Raw genomic sequence first — 26,917 nt, 5'->3', positions numbered from 1 at the left:
TTAATGTGACATCACTGTGACATCACAGTCTCCCTATCGCTCTGTGGGACCTCTGTGGGTATCAGATGTTACTGTGACATAACTGTGTGTATTATCCCTGTACTGTGACATCACTGTGTGTATTATCCATCCCTCTACTGTGACATCACTCTGTGTATTATCCCTGTACTGTGACATCGCTGTGTGTATTATCCCTGTACTGTGACATCACTGTGTATTATCCCTGTACTGTGCCATCACTGTGTGATTTATCCCTGTACTGTGACATCACTGTGTGTATTATCTCTGTACTGTGACATCACTGTGTGTATTACCTCTGTAGTGTGACATCACTATAGATTATCCCTGCTTTGTGACATCACTGTGTGTATTATCCCTGTACCATGACATCACTGTGTGTATTATCCCAGTGCTGTGACATCACTGTGTGTATTATCCCTGTACTGTGACATCACCCTGTGTGTATTATCCCTGTACTGTGACATTACTGTGTGTATTATCCCTGTACTGTGACAGCACTGTGTGTATTATCCCTTTATTGTGACATCACTGTGTGTATTATCTCTGTACTGTGACATCACTGTGTGTATTATCCCTGTACTGTGACATCACTGTGTGTATTTTCCCTGTACTGTGACATCACTGTGAGCATTATCCCTGTACTGTGACATCAATGTGGGCATTTTCCCTGTACTGTGACATCACTGTGGGCATTATGCCTGTACTGTGTCATCACTGTGTATATTATCTCTGCAGTGTGACATCACTATACATTGTCCCTGTACTGTGACATCACTGTGTGTATTATCCCTGTACTGTGACATCACTGTGTGTATTATCCCTGTACTGTGACGTCACCCTGTGTGTATTATCTCTGTACTGTTACATTACTGTGTGCATTATCCCTGTACTGTGACATCACTGTGTGTACTATCCCTTTAATGTGACATCACTGTGTGTATTATCTCTGTACTGTGACATCACTGTGTGTATTATCCCTTTACTGTGACATCACTGTGTGTATTATCCCTGTTCTGTGACATCACTGTGTGTATTAACCCTGTACTGTGACATCACTGTGTGCATTATCCCTGTACTGTGACATCACTGTGGGCATTATCCCTGTACTGTGACATCACTGTGGGGATTATGCCTGTACTGTGACATCACTGTGTATATTATCTCTGTAGTGTGACATCACTTTACATTATCCCTGTACTGTGACATCACTGTGTGCATTATCCCTGTACTGTGACATCTCTGTGTGTATTATCTCTGTACTGTGACATCACTGTGTGTATTGAACTGTGAAGATGGACATGGTGGAGTGGGGCCCTTCCTGGTTTACCATATCAAGCAGATCTTATAGATATGTAAAGGGGTCGTCTACTGATTTTATACTGATGACCTATGTAATGTATACACGGAGGGCACGACACCTGCTCAGAATCCTTTTATTATCATATGACGTCTTACATGTAATAATTACAGGTTATTTGTCACTCTGTTGACATGTCTGACATATTTGAGGCAATGATCCCACAGTAACTGATCAGCGGGGCAGAGTATACATAAGTGGGGTTTCTATGGGGGGAGTGCACTACAGACCCCGAGGCAGTCTCCCTATCGCTCTGTGGGACCTCTGTGGGTATCAGATGTTATGGTGGACCACTTAGAAGCAGAGTTTTTTCTCGATCTTGCAAGTGAAGAAAGATCCTGAGGCTTCACAGGTGCCAGACGCCGGGCAGCGCTCCTCCGCACAGGACACCTTACCACCCTGACACCTGCACTTAGTGCTGCACGAGGCCTCGCTCCAGAAATCATCACCTTCCTTAGCAAACTTTGCTGTGATAAAGAAATAATGTAAAGTAACATCACAAGTGTGATCAATACAGAGATGGATGGATAGATAGAAAGTTCCCAAAAAATGCAGCGCACACCGTGTGCTCCATGATATACAACATTGAATATGCAGTTCTGTGCAAAAGTTTTAGGCAGGTGTGGAAAAAAATGCTGCAAAGTAAGAAACTTTAAAAAATACAAGTGATAATAGTTTATATTTATCAGTTAAAGTGAAAGAACGTAAAGAAATGTAAATCCCATCAGTATCTGGTGACCGCCCCGTCACCTCCATCATCAGTAACTGGTGACCGCCCGTTGCCTCCATCATCAGTATCTAGTGACGGCCTGTCTTCTCCATCATCAGTATCTAGTGACCCCCTGTCTTCTCCATCATCAGTATCTGGTGACCACCCATCGCCTCCATCATCAGTATCTGGTGACCGCCTGTCTTCTCCATCATCAGTATCTGGTGACCACCCATCGCCTCCATCATCAGGATCTGGTGACCGCCTGTCTTCTCCATCATCAGTATCTGGTGACTGCCCATCACCTCCATCATCAGTATCCAGTGAACACCCGTCACCTTTATCATCAGTATCTGGTGACCGCCCTGCGCCTCCATCATCAGTATATAGTGACCGCCCATCACCTCCATCATCAGTATTTGGTTACAGTCCATCACCTCCATGATCAGTATCTAGGGAGCACCCGTCGCCTTCATCATCAGAAGCTAGTGAGTGCCCGTAGCCTCCATCATCAGTATCTAGTGAGTGCCCGTAGCCTCCATCATCAGTATCTAGTGAGTGCCCGTAGCCTCCATCATCAGTATCTGGTGACCACTCGTCACCTCCATCACAAGAAGAAATAGTGGAGGCAATGGATGGTCATCAGATACTGATGATGGAGGCAACGAGTGGTCACAAGATACTGATGATGGAGGCGATGGGGAGTAACTAGATACTGATCATGGAGGCTGTCATAGAAAATATTAAAAATCTCTGAAGTCACTCGCCCCCTTCCCTCCTTCCCTGTGTCATTTGCAATCTGAGCTGACACTTAGATGTAGGAGTGTACAATAGAATACCAGTAGGAAATTGAATAGTGACCCAGCTTAATTAATAAGCGAGAGCCGACAGTCTAGTGAATTACAAAGTTTAACATATGGGGCAGGTGACTGAACGAGGATGTGTATTGCGTATAGACAAAGAGTACAGATTGAATAGATAGGAAAAGACTTGTTGACTCCTTTAAAGCCCAGGATGTACTAATACATAGCTGCGCCCTGGGACTTTAGAGCCAGACACGTATTAATACGTCATGGCGATCGCACCCGCACACAGGCTGTGCGGGCGCTATCGCCGCCGGATGTCAGCTGATTGTCACAGCTGACATCCGGTGCTATGTGCTGGGAGTGGTCCCGAACCGCTCCCGGCACAATAACCCCCGCAATTCTGCGATCAAAGTCGATCGCAGCATTGCGGTGGTAAGGGGAGGTGATCGCAATACTCACCTCTCCTGCCGGCGTCCAACACTGTCTGCCGCCGTTTCCTGGATGTTGCCATGACGACCCAATGTCGTCATGACAACATCCGGGTCACCAGACAGCAGGAAGATACTTTGGTCATGCGCAGCGCATGACCAAAGTATATTCTGCATCTGTAGCGCTGACAGCCTGCATAGCACAGGGATGGTGCTCCATCCTTATGCTATACAGGCGATCAGAATAAAAAAAGTGAAAGTCCCATAGCAGGACAAAGAATAAAAGTAAAAATAGTGTTAAAAAATGAAAAAAAATAATAATTTGTAAAAATATATATAAAAAAATAAAAAATAATTATCCACCAAAAATAAAAATATAATGTACCTATCAATAAATATTATTATGGAAAAAAAACAAAACAAAACAATAAAAGTACACATAATTGGTATCGCTGTGTCCGGAACGACCTGACCTATAAAACTGTCCCACTATTTAACCCCTTTAGTGAGCACGGTGCAAAAAATAAATAAAAAAAGAAGCAAAAAACAATGCTTTATCATCATACTGCCAAACAAAAAATGGAATAACACACGATCAGAAACACGAATATAAATAAAAATTGTACCGCTGAAAACGTCATCTTGTCCCGCAAAAAACAAGTCATGATACAGCTCCATCAGCAAAAAAAAAAAAAGTTATAGCTCTCAGAATAAAGCGATGCAAAAAATTAATTTTTTCTATAAAATATCTTTTATTGTGTAAAAGCGCCAAAACAAAGAAAAACGCTATAAATCTGGTACCGCTGTAAACGAACTGACCCGAAGAATAAAGCTACCTTATCAATTTTACCACATGCGGAACTGAATAAAAAAAAAAAACAAAAAAAAAACAGTTCCTGAATTGTTGGTTTTTGTTTATTCTGCCTCTCAAAAATCGGAATAGAAAGTGATCAAAAAATGTCACATGCCTGAAAATGGCACCAATAAAAACGTGTACTCATCCCCAAAAAACAAGCCATAACCTGACTCTGTCTGCCAAAATATGGAAAAATTAGAGCTCTCAAAATATGGTGATGCAAAAACTAGATTTTACAAAAAAATGAGTCTTTTAGTGTGTGACAGCTGTCAATCATAAAAATCCGATATGAATCTGGTATCACTGTAATCCCACCGACCCGAAGAATAAAGTCGTCTAATCACTTATACTGCAAGAGGAACGGTGTAAAAAATAAACTCTAGGGTTAGGGTTAGGGTTGTGCTAGGTTTAGGGTTAGGGTTGGGGTTAGGGTTAGGGTTGGGCTAGGGTTAGGGTTGGGCTAGGGTTAGGGTTGGGCTAGGGTTAGGCTAAGGTTAGAGTTGGGGTTAGGGTTGGGGGTGGGCTAGAGTTAGGGTTAGGCTAGGGTTAGGGTTGGGCTAGGGTTGGGCTAGGGTTGGGGTTGGGGTTAAGGTTGGGGTTGATGCTAGGGCTAGGGCTGGTGTAGGGTTAGGGTTGGGGTTAGGGTTGGGGTTAGGGTTAGGGTTGGGCTAGGGTTGGGGTTAGGGTTGGGATTTTTTTCAAAAGTAAAAAAAAAGATGATGAGATGGCGACCAGTCTTGAGCGCAAGAGATCGCTACTTGAGTTTGTATCGGGTGCTCGGGTATGCACTAAGTATTGCGGGCGCTCGAGTGACATGCTCGAGTCTCCGCCCCATATGCTTCGCGGCCAAAAAAATCTTGCGGGGATTGCCTGCCATGTACGAGCGATCCTCGCATGTTTTTTTGGGTGTCTAATAACCGTGAAACATGCGGGACGGGGACTTGAGCGTGTCACTCGAGCATGCGCGATACATGGTGCATACCTGAGTACTCAATGCAAACTCAAGTAGAGAACACTGGCGCTCAAGACTAATGACAACTTATTCAATATGATGACCTAATGTTATCAAATTCTGTGTCGTACCTCTGGGTTCAAAATGTTCACTATACCCCTTGATAAAATCCTTGAGGGGTGTAGTTTCCAAAATGGGGTCAGTTGTGGGGGGTTTCCACTATTTAGGCACATTGGGGGCTCTCCAAATGCGACATGGCGTCTGCTCTCAATTAAAGCCAATTTTGAGTTCAAAAAGTCACACAGTGCTCCTTCCCTTCTGAACTCTGCAGTGGGCCCAAACAGTGTATTTTCCCCACATATGGGGTATTAATGTACTCAGGAGAAATTGCACAAAAGTTTTTGGGGTCCATTTTCTCCTCTTACCCTTGTAAAAATAAAAAAAATTTGGCTAAAACATTATTTTTGTGGAAAAAGTTTGATTTTTTTATTTTCACGGCTCCATGTTATAAACTTCTGTAAAGCACTTGGGGGTTGAGGGTGCTCACCACACATCTAGATAAGTCCCCTGAAGGGTCTAATTTCCAAAATGGTGTCACTTGTGTTTTTTTCCCCACTGTTTAGGCACATCAGGGGCTCTCCAAACGCAACATGGCATCCGCTAATTATTCAAGCAAATTTTACATCAAAAAGTCAAATGGCGCTCCTTCCCTTCCGAGCCCTTCCGTGTGCCCAAATAGTGTTTTTCCCCACATATGGGGTATCTGCGTGCTCAGGGGAAATTGCACAAGAAATTTTGGGGTCCATTTTTTCCTGTTACCCCTGCAAAAATAAAAAAAATTGGGTCTAAAGTAACATTTTTGTGAAAAAAGTTAAATGTTAATTTTTTTCTTCCACATTCCAAAAATTCCTGTGAATCACCTGAAGGGTTAATAAGGTTGAATCTGGTTTTGAGCACCTTGAGGGGTGCAGTTTTTTAGAATGGTGTCACTTTTGGGTATTTTCTGCCTTAAAGACCCCTCAAAGTGACTTCAAAGGTGATGTGGTCCCTAAAAAAATTGTTTTGTAAATTTTGTTGGAAAAATGAGAAATCGCTGGTCAAATTTTAACCCTTATAACTCCCTAATAAAAAAAAATGTTGGTTCCAAAATTGTGCTGATGTAAAGTAGACATGTGGGAAATGTTATTTATTAACTATTTTGTGTGACATATCTTTCTGATTTAAGGTCATGATAATTAAAATGTTGAAAATTTCAAAATTTTCAAAATTTTTGCCAAATTTCCGCTTGTTTTCACAAATAAACGCAAGTGATATCAAAGAAATTTTACCACAATCATGAAGTACAATATGTCACAAAAAAACAGTCTCAGAATCCGGGGGATCCGTTGAAGCGTTCCAGAGTAATTACCTCATAAAGTGACAGTAGTCAGAATTGTAAAAATTGGCCGGTCATTAACGTGCAAACCACCTTGGGAGTAAAGGGGTTAAGGGTAAAAAGGGAAATTCTCACACTCTTTAGAAATAGCATTGTCACCCTGGAAATACATTGTCCTTTCATGGGAAGTGTTTTACATTTACAATAGACACCTTTGTCCCTCTAAGAGAAGTATTGTACCTGTAACAGACATATGTCTCCTAAAGAAAATATGGAATATTGGAGTGTGTATAAATACGATTGTGATGAGACATATATTTTTAGCGGCAGGACTAATTGGGGAACAATATGCATATTTTTTCATATATGTGACACCTACCGATGAGCCACAAATCAACAATACTCAGATAACTGACAACAGCTATGCCATGTTTGATCTCTAGGTAAAGATAAAATCCCAATAAAAAATATGGCATCAATTTCCAACTTCTCTGATCATTCATGAAAGGCTGAGATCAGCCCACAACCTGGCCCAAGTGAGGTCATAACGGGGGAGTGTGTGGGTGGGACTCAGGGGCTGATAAAAGATCAGGCCGAATTATGATCTATGTTCGTGCAGAGAGATACATATCGTGTATGCAGGGACCCCGTTCATGAAACGGCCAATTGAAGTGCTCTAATTCGGCTAAACTGAATCATCTCTGTGAGCGGTATAGTAAATTCTCTTGTTAATCCCTTTTATTTTCTATTATGAGAAAAGACACTGCACTTCTGGGTTTCTTTCAGTGCACAAGTAGGACCCCAATCCGTAAATAGTAAAAGAAAAACTTGGCACTCGTGTTCTTCGTGTAAAACAAATAAATTTTTAATTGATCAAAGAAATTCCAGAAACAATAAGACGTTTCGGTCAATCAGACCTTCATCAGTCTATCTGGCAAAAGCAAAAAAAGTATATACAGAAATAAACAAAAAGTCATACAGTATATACAAATATATACAGACAAATATATACAACAAAAAAAGTCGTCCTGTGTAGTTGACATAAGAGGAAAACCCCATGGTGACAAGGTCCAACCTCTGATCTCTGTGATAATTGGATTTAATCCCTGACAGAGGCGACAGGCGGTCACCAGATACTGATGATGGAGATGACGGGCGGTCACCAGATACTGATGATGGAGGAGATGGGTGGTCACCAGATACTGATGATGGAGGCTACAGGTGGTCACCAGATACTGATGATGGAGGTGACGGGTGGTCACCAGATACTGATGAAGGAGGTGACGGGTGGTCACCAGATACTGATGATGGAGGAGACTGGCAGTCACCAGATACTGATGATGGAGGCTACAGGCGGCCACCAGATACAGTTGATGGAGATGACGGGTGGTCACCAGATACTGATGATGGAGGTGACGGGCGGTCACCAGATACTGATGATGGAGGAGACGGGTGGTCACCAGATACTGATGATGGAGATGACGGGCGGTCACCAGATACTGATGATGGAGGCAACGGGCGGTCACCAGATACTGATGATGTAGGCTACAGGCGGTCACCAGATACTGATGATGGAGGAGACGGGCGGTCACCAGATACTGATGATGGAGGTGACATGCAGTCACAGATACTGATGATGGAGGCTACAGGCGGTCACCAGATACTGATGATGGAGGTGACGGGCTGTCACCAGATACTGATAATGGAGGTGATGTGTGGTCACCAGATACTGATAATGGAGGAGATAGACGGTCACCAGAAACTGATGATGGAGGTGACGGGCGGTCACCAGATACTGATAATGGAGGAGACGGGCGGTCACCAGATACTGATGATGAAGGTGACTTGCAGTCACAAATACTGATGATGGAGGAGACGGGTGGTCACCAGATAATGATGATGGAGATGACGGGTGGTCACCAGATACTGAACTTATTTTGTTACTTGTTATTATGTACCTTGTAATAAATAAAGAAATACCTTGGAAGATGCAGCCTCCGGGAACCTTAAAGTCATCGACCTGGAACACCCATCGTCCAGGGTAATTGACATTAGATGTGGACTGGATGTTCAGAATATCATTAGTTCTGGATCCAGGAATATTGAAGTAATGAGTGTCATCTCCACTGTTAAATCCGGCCTGTGATATATTTATACAATGTTACAATGTATCTGGGGAACTTCCAGAAGAAAACACACCATGCAGGTATGTGCTGAAATACCTGAGATCACCAGCAGGTGGCGATATTACACAATATTTATGCTTGTTTTACACACCTGAGCCGGGGTCCCACCCAGTCCAGTGTTGCGGTCTCCACCGCTAGCGGTCCCAGTCGTCCACTGGATCTCACCATAATTTAAGATGGCAATGTAATTATAACCATCACTGGTGAGGACGGCCTGGAAAGTGTTCACCTAATAGAGAAAGTGGCACGAAAAGAGTAATAAAAGTTTATAAAGTTTGCTATTAGGCAAAAATTCTTTTTAGAAGTGATACTAGGGGATGGTTTGGCAGCTGCACTGGCATTTTTGCTATCTGCCTGCATTGATAACTTTATATTAATGGTTATATGTATATCTGACCTTGTTAGATTTTGAACCATAATATGCTACTTTGTCCCAGGTGGCCACGAATGCCCATGTGGCTTTATAGTGCAGATCTGGCAGGTACTTCTTCATATCCGCTGATATTTTTTGCAGAAGATCAGGGTCTGTGCTTTCCCCATAGTACACGGTGCCCCCCAAAAGATTGTTCACATCTCCCCAGAAGGGGGTGACAAATGTTTCTCCATTAGTGAGGGGGAAAGCATCTGGGGTGTACTGGGAAACTGCCTTGTTAAATGAAATCACTCCATTATTATTTACCTGCAGAACATAAAAAATTAATAAAGTTAAGATTTGGATTGTGTCCGAAATACCATGTGTCACCCGCAGGTGGCGATAACCTTAAATGTTGCCGTATCACTCCAGCTTAAAGGGAAACATAACTAAAACATTTAAAAAAATTGTGAAAGCGGGAGTTTTGATTTTTACACCTAATTTTATGTTTTCTAACAGGGAGCGTGGCCCCTTGCAAGGAAATTTGAGAAGGTCACTCTACATTGTGCAGAAGATCAAATGACACGTCTTCCTTAGTACAACCATCATAGCTTTGTTCTGGGTCTTTTCTAGAACAGTGCTGGTCTTGATGATGTCAATAGAAAAGTCAGAGCCTCCTTCATTACAGTTCAGAAAGCTCATACCAGGAAGCGACAGTGTGTGTGTGCTGGTAAACAAGAGGAGCGATGTACTGCAGGATGGGGTTGAGAGGAGAGATATACTGCAGGATGGGGCTGTACATAGAGGGGCTGAGAGAAATGATGTACTGTAGGATGGGGATGTGTATAGGTGGCTGAAAGAGAGATTTAATGCATGATGGGGCTATTTATAGAGGGGTCAGATCTTCCTTCATTACATTGCAGAGAGCTCGTACTAGGAAGCAGCTGTGTGCATGTGTGCTGGAAAATAAGAGGAGTGATGTACAGCAGGATGGGGCTGAGAATAGAGATATACTGCAGGATGGGGCTGTAGATAGAGGGGATGAGAGGAGTGATGTACTTCAGGATGCGGCTGTGTATAGGTAGCTGAAAGGAGACATTTATTGCATAATATGGCTGTTTATAGAAGGTTTAGAGCCTCTTTTATTCCAGTACAGAGAGCTCACATCAGGAAGCGGCAGTGTGTATGTGTGCTGGTAAACAAAAATAGTGATGTACTGCAGGATGGGACAGAAAGGAGAGATATACTGCAGGATGGGACTGTATATAGAGGGGCTGAGAGGAATGATGGACTCCTGAGGAGATAATTTGCATATTCCCACTGCATTTTGGGGTAAGTGAAGAGTCTCCGTGAGCTCAAAGAACACTGGATTTTGGCTGTTGGAGCTGAAAAGAGGACATCGGTAAACCAGGGGAGGAGTCCTGAGGAGATAATTTGCATATTCCCACTGCATTTTGGGGTAAGTGAAGAGTCTCCGTGAGCTCAAAGAACACTGGATTTTGGCTGTTGGAGCTGAAAAGAGGACATCGGTAAACCAGGGGAGGAGTCCTGAGGAGATAATTTGCATATTCCCACTGCATTTTGGGGTAAGTGAAGAGTCTCCGTGAGCTCAAAGAACACTGGATTTTGGCTGTTGGAGCTGAAAAGAGGACATCGGTAAACCGCGCGCCTACCGGCACGCGCATTTTGAAGCTTTTTTTTGAAGCTTTTTTCACTGTTTTCAGAACATTAACAGTAAGAACATGGAAGAGTCCAGGAGCCATTTGGTGAGCTGCATATCCTGCTACATGTTCACAGACTTGCCAGTGGAAAAGCCAAACTTCACATGCCAGAAATGCAAGCTTGTGTCCCTGTTGGAGGAAAAGTTGCGAAATCTAGAAGAGAGGTTAACTACCTTGAAAATCATTAAGGAAGGTGAAGAGTTCTTAGACAGAGCAGAATTATCTCTTCATGATTCAGAAAGAGAAGAAATTCGAACTGCACCTGACGAAACAGAGGAATGGAAGCATGTGACCCACAGAAGCAGGAGGATCGAGAGGCAGTCAGCACCCATACTGCTCAGGAACCAGTACCAGGCTCTCACGCAGGAGAACCATGAAGAAATACAGCAAAATAAGACTTTGCCAGCAATGAATAACCTTGTAAGCCCTCAGAATCCTCCTGGATGGAGAAAGAAGAATGTTGTGAAGAAAAAACGGAGAGTGGTGGTCATGGGGGATTCCCTGTTAAGAGGAACAGAGGCCGCTATCTGCAGACCAGACATAACCTCAAGAGAAATGTGCTGTCTTCCAGGAGCAAAAATTAAAGATGTGTCTGACAGGATATCAAGACTCTTCAGACCTACAGATCACTACCCATTCCTGCTAATACATGTGGGGACAAATGACACCGCAAGAAAGGACCTGGAAACCATCTGCAGTGACTTTGAAGACTTGGGCAAGAAAGTGAAAGAATTGGGAGCGCAGGTGGTCTTCTCATCCATCCTCCCAGTGGATGGCCATGGAACAATGAGGTGGAATAAGATTCTACAGGTGAACAACTGGCTACGTCGATGGTGCCGTCAACAAGGATTTGGATTTCTGGATCACGGAATGAATTACCTATACGATGGACTTCTTGCTAGAGATGGGGTGCACCTTACGAAGACTGGAAAACATGTATTTGGAAATTGCCTTGCTGCACTCATCAGGAGAGCTTTAAACTAGAACAATGTGGGAAGGGAAGCAAAAGGCCAGAAAAAGCCATACAGCTGACAAATACTATTGAGATCTCTGCTACTGGAAGTGGAAAGGAAGAACAAAGACAAAACAATTTAAATAATAAAAATATGGGAGGAAGAGAAACCAATCACAAACTAAAATGTTTTTATACAAATGCACAAAGCATGGGCAACAAACAAGGAGAATTAGAACTACTAACGCAGGAAAAGAAATATGATGTCATTGGAATCACTGAAACTTGGTGGGACGATACACATGATTGGAATAAAAGGCTAAAAGGATACAACTTATTTGCAAGAAACAGACTTGATAAACGAGGAGGAGGTGTCGCATTGTATGTTAGAAAAGCGTATATCTGCACAGAGATTGAAGCTTCAGAGACTGGGAGTTCTGTGGAAACTGTTTGGGTAAGAATACAAGGAGAGAACAACGGAAAGGACACCATTGTAGGCATTTACTACAGGCCACCTGGGCAAGCTGAAGATATGGATGAACTCTTTATGTATCAAATGACCAAGTTCTCAAAAAAATATGACGTAGTGGTCATGGGAGATTTCAACTATCCAGACATTTGTTGGGAATCTCTCTCAAGTAAAACTAACAGGTCAAGCAAATTCTTATCCTCTCTTGCTGACAACTTTATCTTCCAAAAGGTAGGGGAGAAAACAAGGGGATCTGCTACTTTGGATCTAATCCTTATAAACAAGGAGGAAATGGTTGAGGAGGTAAAAGTGGCTGGGACCCTAGGAGGCAGCGATCATGCTATTATAGAATTTTGGATAACTAGAGGAGGAAGACATGTGAAGACTCAAACTTCAAGGTTAGATTTTAGAAAGGCAGATTTTAAGAGACTCAGAAAGAGAATAGGAGGGATCCAATGGCTGGATGTCCTTAAGGACAAAAATGTCCAGGAAGGATGGGAAATTTTTAAAAATGAGATTCTCAAAGCACAATCGTTAACAATCCCGAAAAGTAGGAAGAATGGGAAGCATTTAAGGAAACCAGGATGGATGAACACAGAACTTAAACACATGCTAAAAAGAAAGAAAGAAATGTTTATTAAATGGAAAGAGGGAGGCATATCTAAAGAAGATTATAATGCAGTCTGCAGATCCTGTAGGGCATGTATCAGGTTAGCTAAAGCTGACAATGAATTAAGGCTTGCAAGAGATGTCAAAAGCAATAAAAAAGGATTTTGGGGGTATGTCAAAAGTAAAAGAAAAGTCAAAGATGCTATAGGATTTTTACAGGATGAAAATGGAGAAATGGTAAGAGAGGATGTTGAGAAGGCCAAACTTTTTAATTCCTATTTTGCATCTGTTTTCTCTCAGAAAGAAAATGTAACATCAACTGATCTTCACTGTCCTTTTAAAGGAATAGAAGAATCCAAGTTATCTGTAAACAGAAAGATTGTGAGGGAATATTTAGCTAACATAAATGCGTTCAAGTCTCCAGGTCCAGATGAATTACACCCCAGAGTACTGAAGGAGATCGTAGAAGAAATTTTAAAACCACTCTCCATAATCTTTGAAAATTCTTGGAGAACAGGAGAAGTCCCAGAAGACTGGAGAAGAGCAAATGTTGTTCCTATCTTCAAAAAGGGGAAGAAGGTGGACCCAGGGAACTATAGGCCGGTGAGTCTGACTTCTATACCAGGAAAGATCTTTGAACAAATTATTAAACAACATGTATGTAAGTACCTGGATAAGAATGAAGTGATTAACCAGAGTCAGCATGGGTTTATAACTAACAAGTCATGTCAGACTAACTTAATTTCCTTCTATGACAGAATCACTGACTGGGTGGATCAGGGAAATGCTGTAGATATAGTATATCTTGACTTCAGCAAAGCATTTGACAAAGTATCTCACACCATCCTTATTGAAAAAATGACCAAGTATGCAATGGACCAGGCAACTGTTAGGTGGATTCATAACTGGCTTAGTGATCGGACTCAAAGGGTGATTGTAAATGGCTTCACATCCAGCTGGATGAATGTCTCAAGTGGGGTACCACAGGGCTCCGTCCTGGGACCTGTATTGTTCAACATCTTTATCAATGATTTAGATGAAGGAATTGAGGGTAAACTGATTAAATTTGCTGATGACACAAAGCTAGGAGGGATAGCTAATACTAGAGAAGAGAGAGAGAGGATTCAAAAAGACCTAAATAAACTGGAGCAGTGGGCAGCAACCAACAGAATGGTTTTTAACAGGGAAAAATGCAAAGTACTACATCTGGGCAATAAAAATGAAAAAAGCATATACAGAATGGGAGGAATAGAGCTAAGCAACAGTACATGTGAAAAAGATTTAGGTATACTAATAGATCATAGACTGAACATGAGTCAACAGTGTGATGCAGCAGCAAAAAAGGCAAATACAATTCTGGGATGTATTAACAGAAGCATACAGTCTAGATCACGTGAAGTCATTATTGGTCTTTACTCCTCTTTGGTCAGACCTCATCTGGAATACTGTGTACAGTTTTGGGCACCACATTTTAAAAAAGACATAGACAAACTGGAGCAAGTTCAGAGAAGAGCGACCAGAATGGTGACTGGTCTGCAAACCATGTCCTATGAGGAACGGTTGCAGGATTTGGGAATGTTTAGCTTGCAAAAAAGAAGACTGAGAGGAGACTTAATAGCTGTCTACAAATATGTCAAGGGCTGTCACATTGTAGAAGGATCATCTTTATTCTCATTTGCACAAGGAAAGACTAGAAGCAATGGGATGAAACTAAATGGGAGGAGACACAGATTAGATATTAGAAAAAACTTTTTGACAGTTAGGGTGATTAATGAGTGGAACAGGCTGCCACGAGAGGTGGTGAGTTCCCCTTCAATGGACGTCTTCAAACAGAGGCTGGACAGACATCTGTCTGAGATGATTTAGTGAATCCTGCTTTGAGCAGGGGGTTGGACCAGATGACCCAGGAGGTCCCTTCCAACTCTACCATTCTATGATTCTATGACTGTAAGATGGGGCTGTGTATAGGTGATTGAAAGGAGAGATTTATTGCATGATGGGGCTATTTATAGAGGGGTCAGATCCTCCTTCATTACATTGCAGAGAGCTCATACTAGGATGCAGCAGTGTGCATGTGTGCTGTAAAATAAGAGGAGTGATGTACTGCAGGATGGGGCTAAGAATAGAGATATACTGCAGGATGGGGCTGTAGTTGGAGGAGCTGAAGGTAGAGATGTACTTCAGGATGGGGCTGTGTATAGGCAGCTGAAAGGAGAAATTTATTGCATAATGGGGCTCTTTATAGAAGGTTTAGAGCCGCTTTCATTCCAGTACAGAGAGCTCACATCAGGAAGCGGCAGTGTGTATGTGTGCTGGTAAACAAGAAGAGTGATGTACTGCAGGATGGGACGGAAAGGAGAGATATACTGTAGGATGGGACTGTACATAGAGGGGCTGAGAGGAATGATGTACTGTAGGATGGGGCTGTGTATAGGTGGCTGAAAGGAGAGAGAGACTGCATAATGGGGCTGTTTAAAGAAGAGTCAGAGCATCCTTCATTAAAGTGCAGAGAGCTCATACCAGGAAGCGGCAGTGTGCATCTGTGCTGGTAAATAACAGTAGTGATGTACTACAGGACAGGGCTGAGAGGAAAGATACATATACTGCAAGATGGAGCTGTACATAGAGGGGCTGAAAGGAGTGTTGTACTGTAAGATGGGGCTGTGTATAAGCAGCTGAAAGGAGAGATATATTGCATGATATTGCTGTTATATTAGTATAGGATATAGTATATTATGCCTCTGAGAGGTCAGATGCATAATATACTGAGAGGAGGGATGTACTGAGAGGAGAGATGTACTGCAGGATGAGGCTGAAAGGATTTATATATTGCAGGATGGGTCTGAATATAAAGGAGATGAAAGAAAAGACAGACTGTTAGATGAGGCTGTGTATCGAGAGGCTGAAATGAGAGATGCAGTGCAGGATGGAGTTGTGTAAAGAGGGGCTGAGAGGAGCTGAGCAGTGCTTTTTGTCTACTGCTGACAGATCAGTGATGAGAAACTCCTAATGCTGCTCTGTCGATGCTTATTATGGAAGATAATTCTCTGACAAATGTATCAACACAGCAGCATTTGCAGGTTCACATCACAGATCTTACAAGCTCCATTATGGAGCCACATACAGTAGAGTTGCGCTCTGCTAGAAATCAGCTAAAATGATGCAAAATTACACAAGTGGATAAGGTGAATCATGCACTAAGATTAGCTTGATGATAACTCTGGAGTAGGGCTAGTCTTCAGCACACAGGAGAGAGAGGGAGGTGTCTGCAGTACCCAGGAGAAGCAGGGTGCTTATGCAAAATGTTTTAGCAGATAAGAATACGATCGCCCATTCGGCTCTGTGAAGCTGGATACACAGAGGGACAGAGAAAGATGAAAAAGCTACAAAGGTACAAGAAAGAAACTATGTTTAACTCTGATGCTCTTTTGCTCATATTCAAAGTGACTGTCAGGGATTCCAACACAGACAGAGAGACGACACCCAGGGAGATCACGCGATATCCCACCGCTGCCACCAATTGTCAGGGATTCCACCACACAGGCAAGACGAAACCGGGGAGATCACACAATATCTCGCCGTTGCCGTCACACTGTCCATCTTTCGTCCGGAGTCGCGAGCACGTGATCCAGACTACTCACTATGTGGATATCGGCAAGTGACAAGTGAGCGTATGGCGTCACACCTCGGGGATTCCAAGCCTGGAATCTGTGTTTAATGCCCTCTGTATGGTCACTATCAGCTTCACGATAGCCCAATAATTATTACATTTCTCTGCCACCACCGGCCGAGTTTTAAATATAATACAGGCCTGGCCGGACGCCTGGGTTTTGGTAGCGTATATGGCTTCGGGGAAGGGAACGATTACAGAACAAAAGAAGCAGAACTATTAAATTTTATATTTAATCCAAAAGGGAGGCAGTGTTTAGGAAAAATATATACAAGGATGCTACAATGGAGACATTAAAATACATAAGCAGTTACATAAAATAAACAGGATAAAAGAAGAAAGACTTACACTATACGATCGCGGAGACAATTCAATATAGGTGGAGGAGGGGCTCCCTAGTTGGATCATGCTGTTAGTGAACAGGACCCGTTGCTTATAATTCTTATTCCCTCCTGGCAATGAGTGCTTCTGTACTGTCCATGGGTTCTCTTATACTTAAGGGGAGATCTGGCCACACGCCCCTGTGGTGACATCATGTGGGCCGGTCTCCAGTCTGTACATTTTTATTACAAACTCTAACCTCTGCAATAAGTCATTGCTCTTTGGTCGCAGAATCTTGCAAATGACGCCATTTTTTCCCTTATGATTTTATCTTTACTTAGAGACAACACATCGCATAGCTGCAGTCTGTTATTCTGGTGTTTTTGCAGTACAGCTCCCTGATTCAGCTTACAGCCCTGGAAAACTACATAGACATTCCTGGGCTGATTTGGTCACTAAACATATGAGTCCCGTTACTGTCGGATGTATGGAACTCACAATATTTCATATTTCATATCGGAGTCAGCGTGTCTGCAAATTTCCCTTTAAGGTTTGGGAAGCAGCCTCACGGTTACACCAAATTAGTGCAAGCCAGCATTTTAATTACCTCCTGCGTCTTTCAGAGACAAGATGCTTGCTTCCTAACGAAGTTATAACACTCTTTTGTTGGCATTGTTTGCCTATGCTATTTCTCAGGTGCGTGTTAATTGGGGTTTTTGTGCTGAGGAAAAGGGGACAGCTTGGTGCTGACAAGTGGTGAGGGAAGTAAGGGAGGGGGGTGAACATCTATGGCAGGCAAATATGGAAGAACATTTTACTGACATTAATATTTCCCTTACAGTGACCATCTTGACCATACCCTAGGTGTACAAAAATCATGTCCCTAAATCTGTCTTTCTGTTGCCACTTTGGTTTGTTTGATAGTGTAAATAATTGCCATTCAATGGTTTGGACATTGATTTACCGAATATTCACCTGTAGGGGGCACTAGTGACACAGTTTTCTTTGTTCTGGAGGAAGCCTTTTTATTACATACATTGCCCCTAGAACTCTCTTCCAGCTGACTCTCCATTAGATTATAGTATGATTAAAGCTTTGAACCATGGGCACCACCATGTCAATCCAAATTATGTCGCTTAGATGTGAGAGCCACCAGTCATTTTTATATAAGGACGATAATGGACACAGAGAAAAAGATCATAAAACTCTAAACATACCAAGAAGATAATAAAACATTAAAAAGTTCTTACATATAAAGATTTGTATTTTTTGCCAAAAAATGTAATTTCAATGGAGAGTCGCACTTCACCGGACGCACCATCATCTTGAATGGGGGTCGTTTTGTCACCTTGACGAGGTCCATATGGGTAGAGAACTTCATCTAGATCACGGGAAAATAAAATAAGTAAGAATATTGACAGCGAGTGGAAGTAGTGAGATTACAGTGTTTTTGAAGGATTGAAGACCTCCTCCATATTTGGCAGCAAATTGACCTTGTTCTAGATGAGTGATTGAAAATAACACTTTTTGGGGATTCTCTATTGTACATATATAATAGATCTATGGGTATTTGTTGATATCAATAGGAAGTTCTTAAAGGGGCTGTCCACATTTGGGGACATTTTTTTAATTCAGTGCATGTATTTGAAGCTAAAAATCATTTTTGCAATCAGATTCCATTCAAAAAACAGTTTGGCTTTTACAGCCTATTTGTTTCTCTGCATATTCAACTTTCATGTGGCCTGTGGTCAAAAATCAGCCCAAGAGGAACTCAGAAAAAGACAGATAAAAGAGTTACCAACTCCCTTTTAGATCGTTACTGTGGGCTGACTGCCTACTTCCCTCCCCCCACACTGACAGTGCTATGAGATGAGCACTGCAAGAGGTGTTTGTAATGACACACAGTGCTGGGAGATGAGAGCTGCCAGAGGTGTTTGTAATGACACACAGTACTGGGAGATGAGAGCTGTCAGAGGTGTTTGTAATGACACAGTGCTGGGAGATGAGTGCCACAAGAGGTGTTTATAATGACACACAGCACTGCTCTACTCCTGCTTGTAATCACAGTAGGTGCTGGTAGTAAGATTAATGAGACCACGGAAGGAGAGCAGAGCTGTGTGTCCTTACATGTCCCATACAGAAGAAAGCCTGTTCTGTCCTTCTCTGGGGTATTCTCTTTCTTTTGCTATTGGATCCATCCTGCTGTAGTTTTTGTGCTCCTGGTTGATTATGCCCAGTGCAGTCTATCTTTCAGCTGGCATCCTGCCAGAAAAGTTGTGCTCTGTGACGTGTCATGAATGGAGCTTTTACAATGAGGAACGAAGCTTCATTCATCCCAGTGCAAAGCACATACCAGGAAGTAACAGCACACAGATGTGCGAGGTAACTAAAAGGAGCAATGTACTGCAGAAAGGACTGTATACAGATGACTGAGAGGAGGGATGTACTGCAGGATGTGCTGGTAACAATAATAATCTTCATATAGCGCCAACATATTCCGCAGCGCTTTACATACAATTTCATCGCTGTCCCCATTGGGGCTCACAATTTAAATTCCCTATCAGTATGTCTTTGGAGTGTGGGAGGAAACCAGAGAGCCAAGAGAAAAGCCACGCAAATACGGAGAAAACATATAAACTCCCTGCAGATGTTGTCCTTGGTGGGATTTAAACCTAGGACCCCAGCGCTGCAAGGCTGCAGTGCTAACCACCGAGCTGCCCATAACTAAAAGGAACAATGTACTGCAGAAAGGGCTGTATACAGGTGACTGAGAGGAGTGATGTACTGCAGGATGGGGCTGAGAGGTAAGATATGCTGCAGGATGGTGCTGTATATAGAGGAGCTAAGAAGAGTGAAGTACTGCAGGAGGAGGCTTTATATACATGAGAGGCGCAATGTACTGAAGGATAGGCTGCATATAGGTGGCTGATAGGAGTGATGTACTGCAGGATAGGCTGCATACAGAGGATGAAAGGAGAGACATACTGCAGGATGGGGCTGCAAGGAAAAATATACTGCAGGATGGGGCTGGATATAGAGAAGCTAAGAGGATGAAGTACTGCAGGAGGCAGCTGTACATACACAAGCAATATACCGCAGAATAGGCTGCATACAGGGGGCAGATAGGAAAGATATACTGCAGTATGGGGTTAAAATTAAAGATATGCTGCAGGGTGGTGCTCTATACGGAGGAGTTAAGAGGAGTGAAGTACTTCAGGAGGGGGCTGTATATTTATGAAAGGAGCAATGTACTGCAGGATTGGCTGCATACAGGTTGCTGAAAGGAGCAATGTACTGGCGGATAGGCTGCATACAGGTGATGAGAGGAGCAACGTACTGGCGGATAGGCTGCATACAGGTGATGAGAGGAAAGACACACTGACGGATGGGGCTGAAAGTTAAGATTTGCTTCAGGATGGGACTGTATATAGTGGAACTAAGAAGAGTGAAGTACTGCAGGAGGGGACTGTACACACATGAGAGGAGCAGTGTACAGTACTGCAGAATAACATGCATACAGTGGGTACGGAAAGTATTCAGACCCCTTTACATTTTTCCCTCTTTGTTTCATTGCAGCCATTTGGTAAATTCCAAAAAGTTCATTTTTTTTCTCATTAAAGTACACTCTGCACCCCATCTTGACTGAAAAAAACCCAAATGTAGACATTTTTGCAAATTTATTAAAAAAGAAAAACTGAAATATAACATGGTCATAAGTATTCAGACCCTTAGCTCAGTATTAAGTGGAAGCCCCCTTTTGAGCCAGTACAGCCATGAGTCTTCTTTGAAATGATGAAACAAGTTTTTAACACCTGGATTTGAGGATCCTCTGCCATTCTTCTTTGAAGATCTTCTCCTGTTCCATCAGGTTGGATGGTGAACGTTGGTGGACAGTCAGTCAAGAATGGTCACAGAGTTGTTCTGAAGCCACTTCTTTGTTATTTTGGCTGTGTGCTTAGGGTCATTGTCTTGTTGGAAGGTGAACCTTCGACCAAGTCTGAGGTCCAGAGCACTCTGGAAGAGGTTTTCATCCAGGATATCTCTGTACTTGGCCGCATTAATATTTCATTCAATTGCAACATGTCATCCTATCCCTGCAGCTGAAAAACACCCCCATAGCATGATGCTGCCACCACCATGTTTCACTGTTGGGATTGTATTGGGCAGGTGATAAGCAGTGCATGGTTTTCTCCATACATACCGCTTAGAATTATCACCAAAAAGTTCTATCTTCGTCTCATCAGATCAGAGAATGTTATTTCTCATAGTCTGGGAGTCCTTCATGTGTTTTTGAGCAAACTCTATGTGGGCTTTCATATGTCTTGCACTGAGGAGAGGCTTCCGTCGGGCCACTCTGCCATAAAGGCCCGACTGGTGGAGGGCTGCAGTGATAGTTGACTTTGTGGAACTTTCTCCCAGCTCCTTACTGCATCTCTGGAACTCAGCCACAGTGATCTTGGGGTTCTTCTTTACCTCTCTCACCAAGGCTCTTCTCCCACGATTGCTCAGTTTGGCTGGACGGCCAGGTCTAGGAAGACTTCTGGTGGTCCCAAAATTTTTCCATTTAAGGATTATGGAGGCCACCATGCTCTTAGGAACCTTGAGTAATTCAGAAATTCTTTTGAAATCTTGGCTAGATCTGTGTCTTGCCACAATTCTGTCTCTGAGCTCCTTGGGCAGTTTCTTTGAGCTCATGATTCTCATTTGGTCTGACATGCACTGTGAGCTGTGAGGTCTTATATAGACAGGTGTGAGCCTTTCCAAATCAAGTCCTATAAGTTTAATTAAACACAGCTGGACTCCAATGAAGGAGTAGAATCATCTCAAGAAGGATCACAAAGAAATGGACAGCATGTGACTTAAATATGAGTGTCTGAGCAAAGGGTCTGAATACTTATGACCATGTGATATTTCAGTTTTTCTTTTTTAATAAATTTGCAAAAATGTCTACATTTCTGTTTTTTTCAGTCAAGATGGGGTGCAGAGTGTACTTTAATGAGAAAAAAAATGAACTTTTTAGAATTTACCAAATGGCTGCAATGAAACAAAGGGGGAAAATGTAAAGGGGTCTGAATACTTTCCGTACCCACTGTACATGGGGCTGAGATGAGAGATATTACAGGATGGTGATTAAAGTAAGGATATATTATAGGATGGAGCTATATATAGAAGGGCTGACCGGCATGATGTACTGCAGAAGGAGACAGCATATACATGAGAGAAGCAGCAGCACTGAGGAGAAGCAAGTGCTGCTGGGAAATGTAGTTTTCAGTGATGAGAACATCACTGTGAAGCTTGTTGAACACAGGGGAGGATAGAGATGAAAATTAAACAGAGGTACAAGAAAGAAACGCTGTGTTGGGTTAACTCTATATATTAACAATAAATAAGCATTTACTGTGCTTTGTGAAAAATAATGGGATTCTGGGAATAATCCCAAGTACTTGCTAAAGAAGTTTCTATTTTATCTCCAGGATCATTCTTTTTATACCAGGATTCTTCCATAGGACACTTGGCTAAATTATTCTAAGCTTTTTGATTTTTTTTATTTGTATTTTTAAGTGTCAGGGCTTTACACGATCCCGATTACTCACAGAGACCACCCACTGTGATCTCTTTAGTAAACAGCTCTCTGCTGCCCCCTATCAATTGCATGATTGGCCGACGATCAATATAGGAGGCTGCAAGCCGTTCTCACTAAGTAATTATAAGCCAGCTGTTATGGGTCCGGGTGGTGGAACCTCTGTGCTTCGGTGCAAGGAGGGACCAGAGGGGCGTAACTAAGTGCCTACTCGGACCGACCCAGGTCACACGACGGCTTAGTCGACTCCGTGAACCAGGGAGGGACCGGGCAGGTGGACCAGGTGCCACTCTGGGACCGACCTTGTGTGAGAACAGGTGACTCCCACGGGTCAGATGGCAGGAACTGACCGGTACAGCGGATGAGCACGGCAGGAAGGCTGACGGGTGGTCCGGGTAGATAAGCAGGCTGGTTTGGCAGATAGCCAGACAAGAGCTCCGGCTAGGCAAGCAGGCAGGCACGGCAGGTAACTGGCAGGTGCTCCAGGTAGGCTGGCGGGCACGGCAGGTAACTGGCAGGTGCTCCAGGTAGGCAGGCTGGCGGGCACAGCAGGTAACTGTCAGGTGCTCCGGGTAGGCAGACTGGCAGGCACGGCAGGTAACAGGCAAGTGCTCCAAGTTAGGCAGGCTGGCGGGCACGGCAGGTTACTGGCAGGTGCTCCAGGTAGGCTGGCTGGTGGATACGACAGGTAACAGGCAGGTGCTCCAGGTAGACTGGCTGGCAGGCATGACAGGTAACTGGCAGGTAGGCAGGCTGACTGTAAGACAAACTGGCGGGCTGGACTGTTAGACAGACTGGTGGGCTGGACTGATAGACAGACTGGCGGGCTGGACTGATAGACAGACTGGCGGGCTGGACAGGTAGACAGACTTGCCGGACCTGAGGACTGAAGCAAGTGTTAGCACACGGAACAACAACCTTGCACAGGCACCTCCATTTTGAAGGAGGTGCCTTATATAGGAGAAGTCCTCCGGCCATTGGCCAGGGACTCTATAGGACGGCGCACGCGGCCCCTTTAAGAGGGAGGGAGGCGCCCTAAGTACAGTGCCCGGGAAGCTGCGCACGGTGCAAGCCACAGCAGCAGGGGAGCAGGAAGACGCCGGACCTGGACCGCAGCGGTAAGGGGAACGGTGTCTCTGCCCGGCAGGAGGCAGAGATGCCGATGCTACACAAGCTAGCAGTGAGCGTATGGCATACACCCCACCTTCCAAAGCTTGGAATATATGTATATGCCTCATGCTATCACTGATAGTCTCACAATAACCCACTTAATATTATTCAAAGCTGTCAAAGATCAATTTTAAAATATAATACAGGCTTGATCGGATGCCTGCTTTCTGGTAGCGTATATGGCTTCGGGGGAGGAACGATTACAGGACAAAAGAAACAAGACTATTAAATTTTATATTTATTCCAAAAGGGAGGCAGTGTTTATGAAAAATATACATTAGGTCTTATTAAAGGAGACATTACAATACAGGATATACAGTGACACAAATAAAATGGGATTAAAGAAGAACTTACTCAACAGATCGCAGATCGCAGAGATGATTCAGTCTAGTTGGAGGTAAGCACTCCAATGCCCGTTCAGCGAATGTGACCCGTGCTACACATAAATATGTAACTTCCAACATGAATATGGACCCATCTTCAACTGGGTCTTTTATGCCAAAGGGGGGACTTGCCCACACACCTCTTGTGATGACATCACGTGGGCGGGGCTCCACCCTTCATGATTTTATTAAAATATCTAACTTCCGCGATAACTCCTCTCGGGTTGATTGCAGAAGCTCACAAGTAACGCCATATTTTCCATTACGAATTTATCTTTCTTTAGAGACCACACATGGCATAGCTGCGGTCTGTTATTTTGTACTTTTGCATTATAGCTCACCGGAAGGGCGTACAGATTCGGAAAATTATGCGTTTTGTTCATTAGCTGACCCTGCCACTCAAAATATGTGTCCCATTATTATAGGAAGTATAGAAATTCCGAAATTCCATATTTCTTGTCAGTGCCAGTGAGCCTGTAGATTTCTGTTGCGCAAATGGGGATGCTCTGGGGGGTGAGAGAGGATTCTTTTGAAGCTAGGAACTACATCCTTCTCACCTAGATGTCTATTGATCACAGGCTTCTGCCACTAGAAAATACACTTGTATGTTAATTGGGTTAGGAGCTCCTTTTGTACTAGCATTTGCGTATTAGCCACTTCTCCTATGTGAAATAATTTGCATAGCAACAGCTCCTTAGATGGTGAGCTTCTTTGACAAATGGTATAGAGGAGGGAGAATGAGGGGTTTCAGGGGGAGAGAGATATTTTCTTAATATTTTCTATGACATTAAATATTATAATTTCATATTTCTTCTTATTTTTAGCAATTATCACAAAATGACATAAAAATAATTCAAACTTTATGGAAAAAATTCTTACTTGTTGCTGCTGACCCGTGGTCGCACACTGAGATGAAAACTACACAAAAACATAAAACATTTTTAATTTTTTTCCATATTGTTTTTGCTTTTTCATTTTTTTTTAAGCACTTACCCAGCAGCGGTAATAAAAGCGTTCGTAATACAGACTTCATATTGGCTGAGCCCTCTGAAATACTGAATGGAGATAACATTAACCTCTTAAGGATGAGCAATTTTTAGTTTTCGTACTTTAGTTTTTTCTCTCCTTCCTAGCATTATATCTTTCTTATTTTTATGTCAAAATGGCCATATAAAAGTGTTTTTTTTATGCAGGATGAGAAATAAGTATATGTAGTATAATTTACAAAAAAAAGCCCAGGAAACTATTTCAAATTATGTGAATAGGTGAAAAAAAAACACATTTTGCCATTTTTTGGGTGGTTTTGTTTTAATAATGTTCATTGTGTGCTAAAAGTGATCCGGTAACGAAATGCGATTCATTAGTTATTTTTTAAAAAAAATTCTATTACAAGTTGATTTTTCAATAGACATGGTCCGATTCAACATTTGATATTTTCTTCTTTTTTTTTTTTTTTGTATTTGCTGGCATTTATTGCACCCAAATCATTAAAATGGCTCATGAGGTTCATGAATTTTGTGCCGAGTCAAAAATAACCTTTAGTTTTGTTTTCAACCTTTTTTTGCAACTTTCTATTGCAAAAAGTTACATGTCGCAAAAATTGTGCCAAAATTTTTGGTCTCCATAAAATCACTCTGCGGATGGGGAAACTAGAGTAGATAAAAAACAGCAAATGATAAATCAAGCAAAAACATCTGCAAACATTCTGAACTTTGTAAAAAAAAAAAAAAAAAAAATATTGTACAATTTTGCCATTTTCTAAGACCCATAAAGTTTTAATTTTTAAGCTTGCTTTTTACGGGTTGAACTGACATTTTTATTGGTAAATTTTTTTTCATTTTAGGGCTCATTTAATATTGCATTAAACTGAAAAACAGCATTTTTTTTTCTATTTATGATGTTTACTGTGTGGATGATTAATTTTTTATTTTGATAGATCAGATCCTTACAGATGCGGAATTAATTAACATGTTTACACTGGGGGAAAAAGGGGGCGATTTAAGCTTTTATATTTTTTACATAATTGTTTTAGTCCCCTTTGGGGACTTGAACCTGTGGTCATTCGATCTCTCATACTCTAAACTTTCGTACCCTGTACTGAAATGATTATAGATATGGAGAAAGCAGAGTAATGCTGGAATAAAAAGTCATATTTTATTGAGAATCAAATAACATTTATTAAAAGTATGTGCTACAATATACATATACGTAGTGGCATGACAATAAGACAGGTGTGTCCACATAAACCAGCCATAATAACCCCCCAAAATGCCTTAAGCTATCAGTATTTAACAAAGTGTAATGCAGTCAATTTAAGAAGAGAACCCCCCACCATGTGCTATATAAAACCTGGACCATAAATATCAATATTGTGTATTCCAATCAGCTTTTGTAATGCCAGGTATATCAATAGGAGGGGTAATCTTACCAGGGCTTTAGGCTGACAGTTGTGAACCAGAGTGGCGGTGAAAGAACCCCAACGCGCGTTTTGCGGTGAACACAGCCGCTTTCTCAAGGGGCAGTATACTGTACTGAAATTAGCCTGATCAACACATGCGGACCCCGGTACGGTATTAATTTATGCCAAAGGATTAATTTCTATAAATTCTTTTGAAGTTCCTCAAGTTGGTAAATATTCTATTTTGCCTTTTTTGTGCCCCCCTCAAGCTTCAGTACTATTCCTAGTTTTGCCCCCCCATTTAGCAATAACTTTGATTTGTAGGGAAACATTATAAAAAAAAATTATATAAATGGAAATTTTAGATACAGGCTCAAATGCATGAGCATGTCTGTTAAGTGTGGGAGTTATTCTAAACAAGGATCTACTCCAGCTGACCAAGTGAGGAAGAGCACCTGAGTGAATGGGCTGATAGTAGGGCTGCAGGCACCCCCTTGTAAATGCTCTTACCTCTATGTAGTGTGATCAATCAGAGCCAGGGGACACTCGGACACGATACCATAATATACGATTTTATATATTATGTTCGAGGCGGGGACTC

General features: G+C 42.4%; 1 protein-coding gene across 1 annotated transcript; it reads right to left on the bottom strand.

Annotated features, from left to right (window-relative positions):
• Positions 1-1,440: 1,440 nt before the first annotated feature.
• LOC141171964 (alpha-tectorin-like) lies at positions 1,441-26,917 on the bottom strand. Its single transcript, XM_073655699.1, has 8 exons — positions 26,827-26,917; positions 24,912-24,973; positions 24,798-24,836; positions 18,035-18,165; positions 9,088-9,369; positions 8,782-8,919; positions 8,485-8,644; positions 1,441-1,845 (listed from the first exon to the last, which is right to left on the bottom strand). The coding sequence occupies exons 2-8, from the start codon at positions 24,949-24,951 to the stop codon at positions 1,673-1,675; spliced, it is 963 nt and encodes a 320-aa protein (XP_073511800.1). The 5' UTR covers positions 24,952-24,973; positions 26,827-26,917; the 3' UTR covers positions 1,441-1,672.

This window comes from Phyllobates terribilis, unplaced genomic scaffold, assembly GCF_046119375.1.
Source record: "Phyllobates terribilis strain yellow unplaced genomic scaffold, ASM4611937v1 Scaffold_12__6_contigs__length_324123572, whole genome shotgun sequence".
In the NCBI taxonomy this organism is placed as follows: domain Eukaryota; kingdom Metazoa; phylum Chordata; class Amphibia; order Anura; family Dendrobatidae; genus Phyllobates; species Phyllobates terribilis.
Note: the sequence above shows the minus strand (reverse complement) of the source record. Positions and strands in the feature narration are given on the sequence as shown.

What these genes read in the sequence shown, in the direction of transcription:
- LOC141171964 (XM_073655699.1), bottom strand. Translation starts at nt 24,951, where the DNA reads ATGAAGTCTGTATTACGAACGCTTTTATTACCGCTGCTGG. An exon ending in GCTTTTATTACCGCTGCTGG is followed by an intron (nt 24,837 to 24,911) that starts GTAAGTGCTTAA and finishes GTTTTTGTGTAG; the next exon opens with TTTTCATCTCAGTGTGCGAC. An exon ending in ATGGTTCAAAATCTAACAAG is followed by an intron (nt 8,920 to 9,087) that starts GTCAGATATACA and finishes TTTCTCTATTAG; the next exon opens with GTGAACACTTTCCAGGCCGT.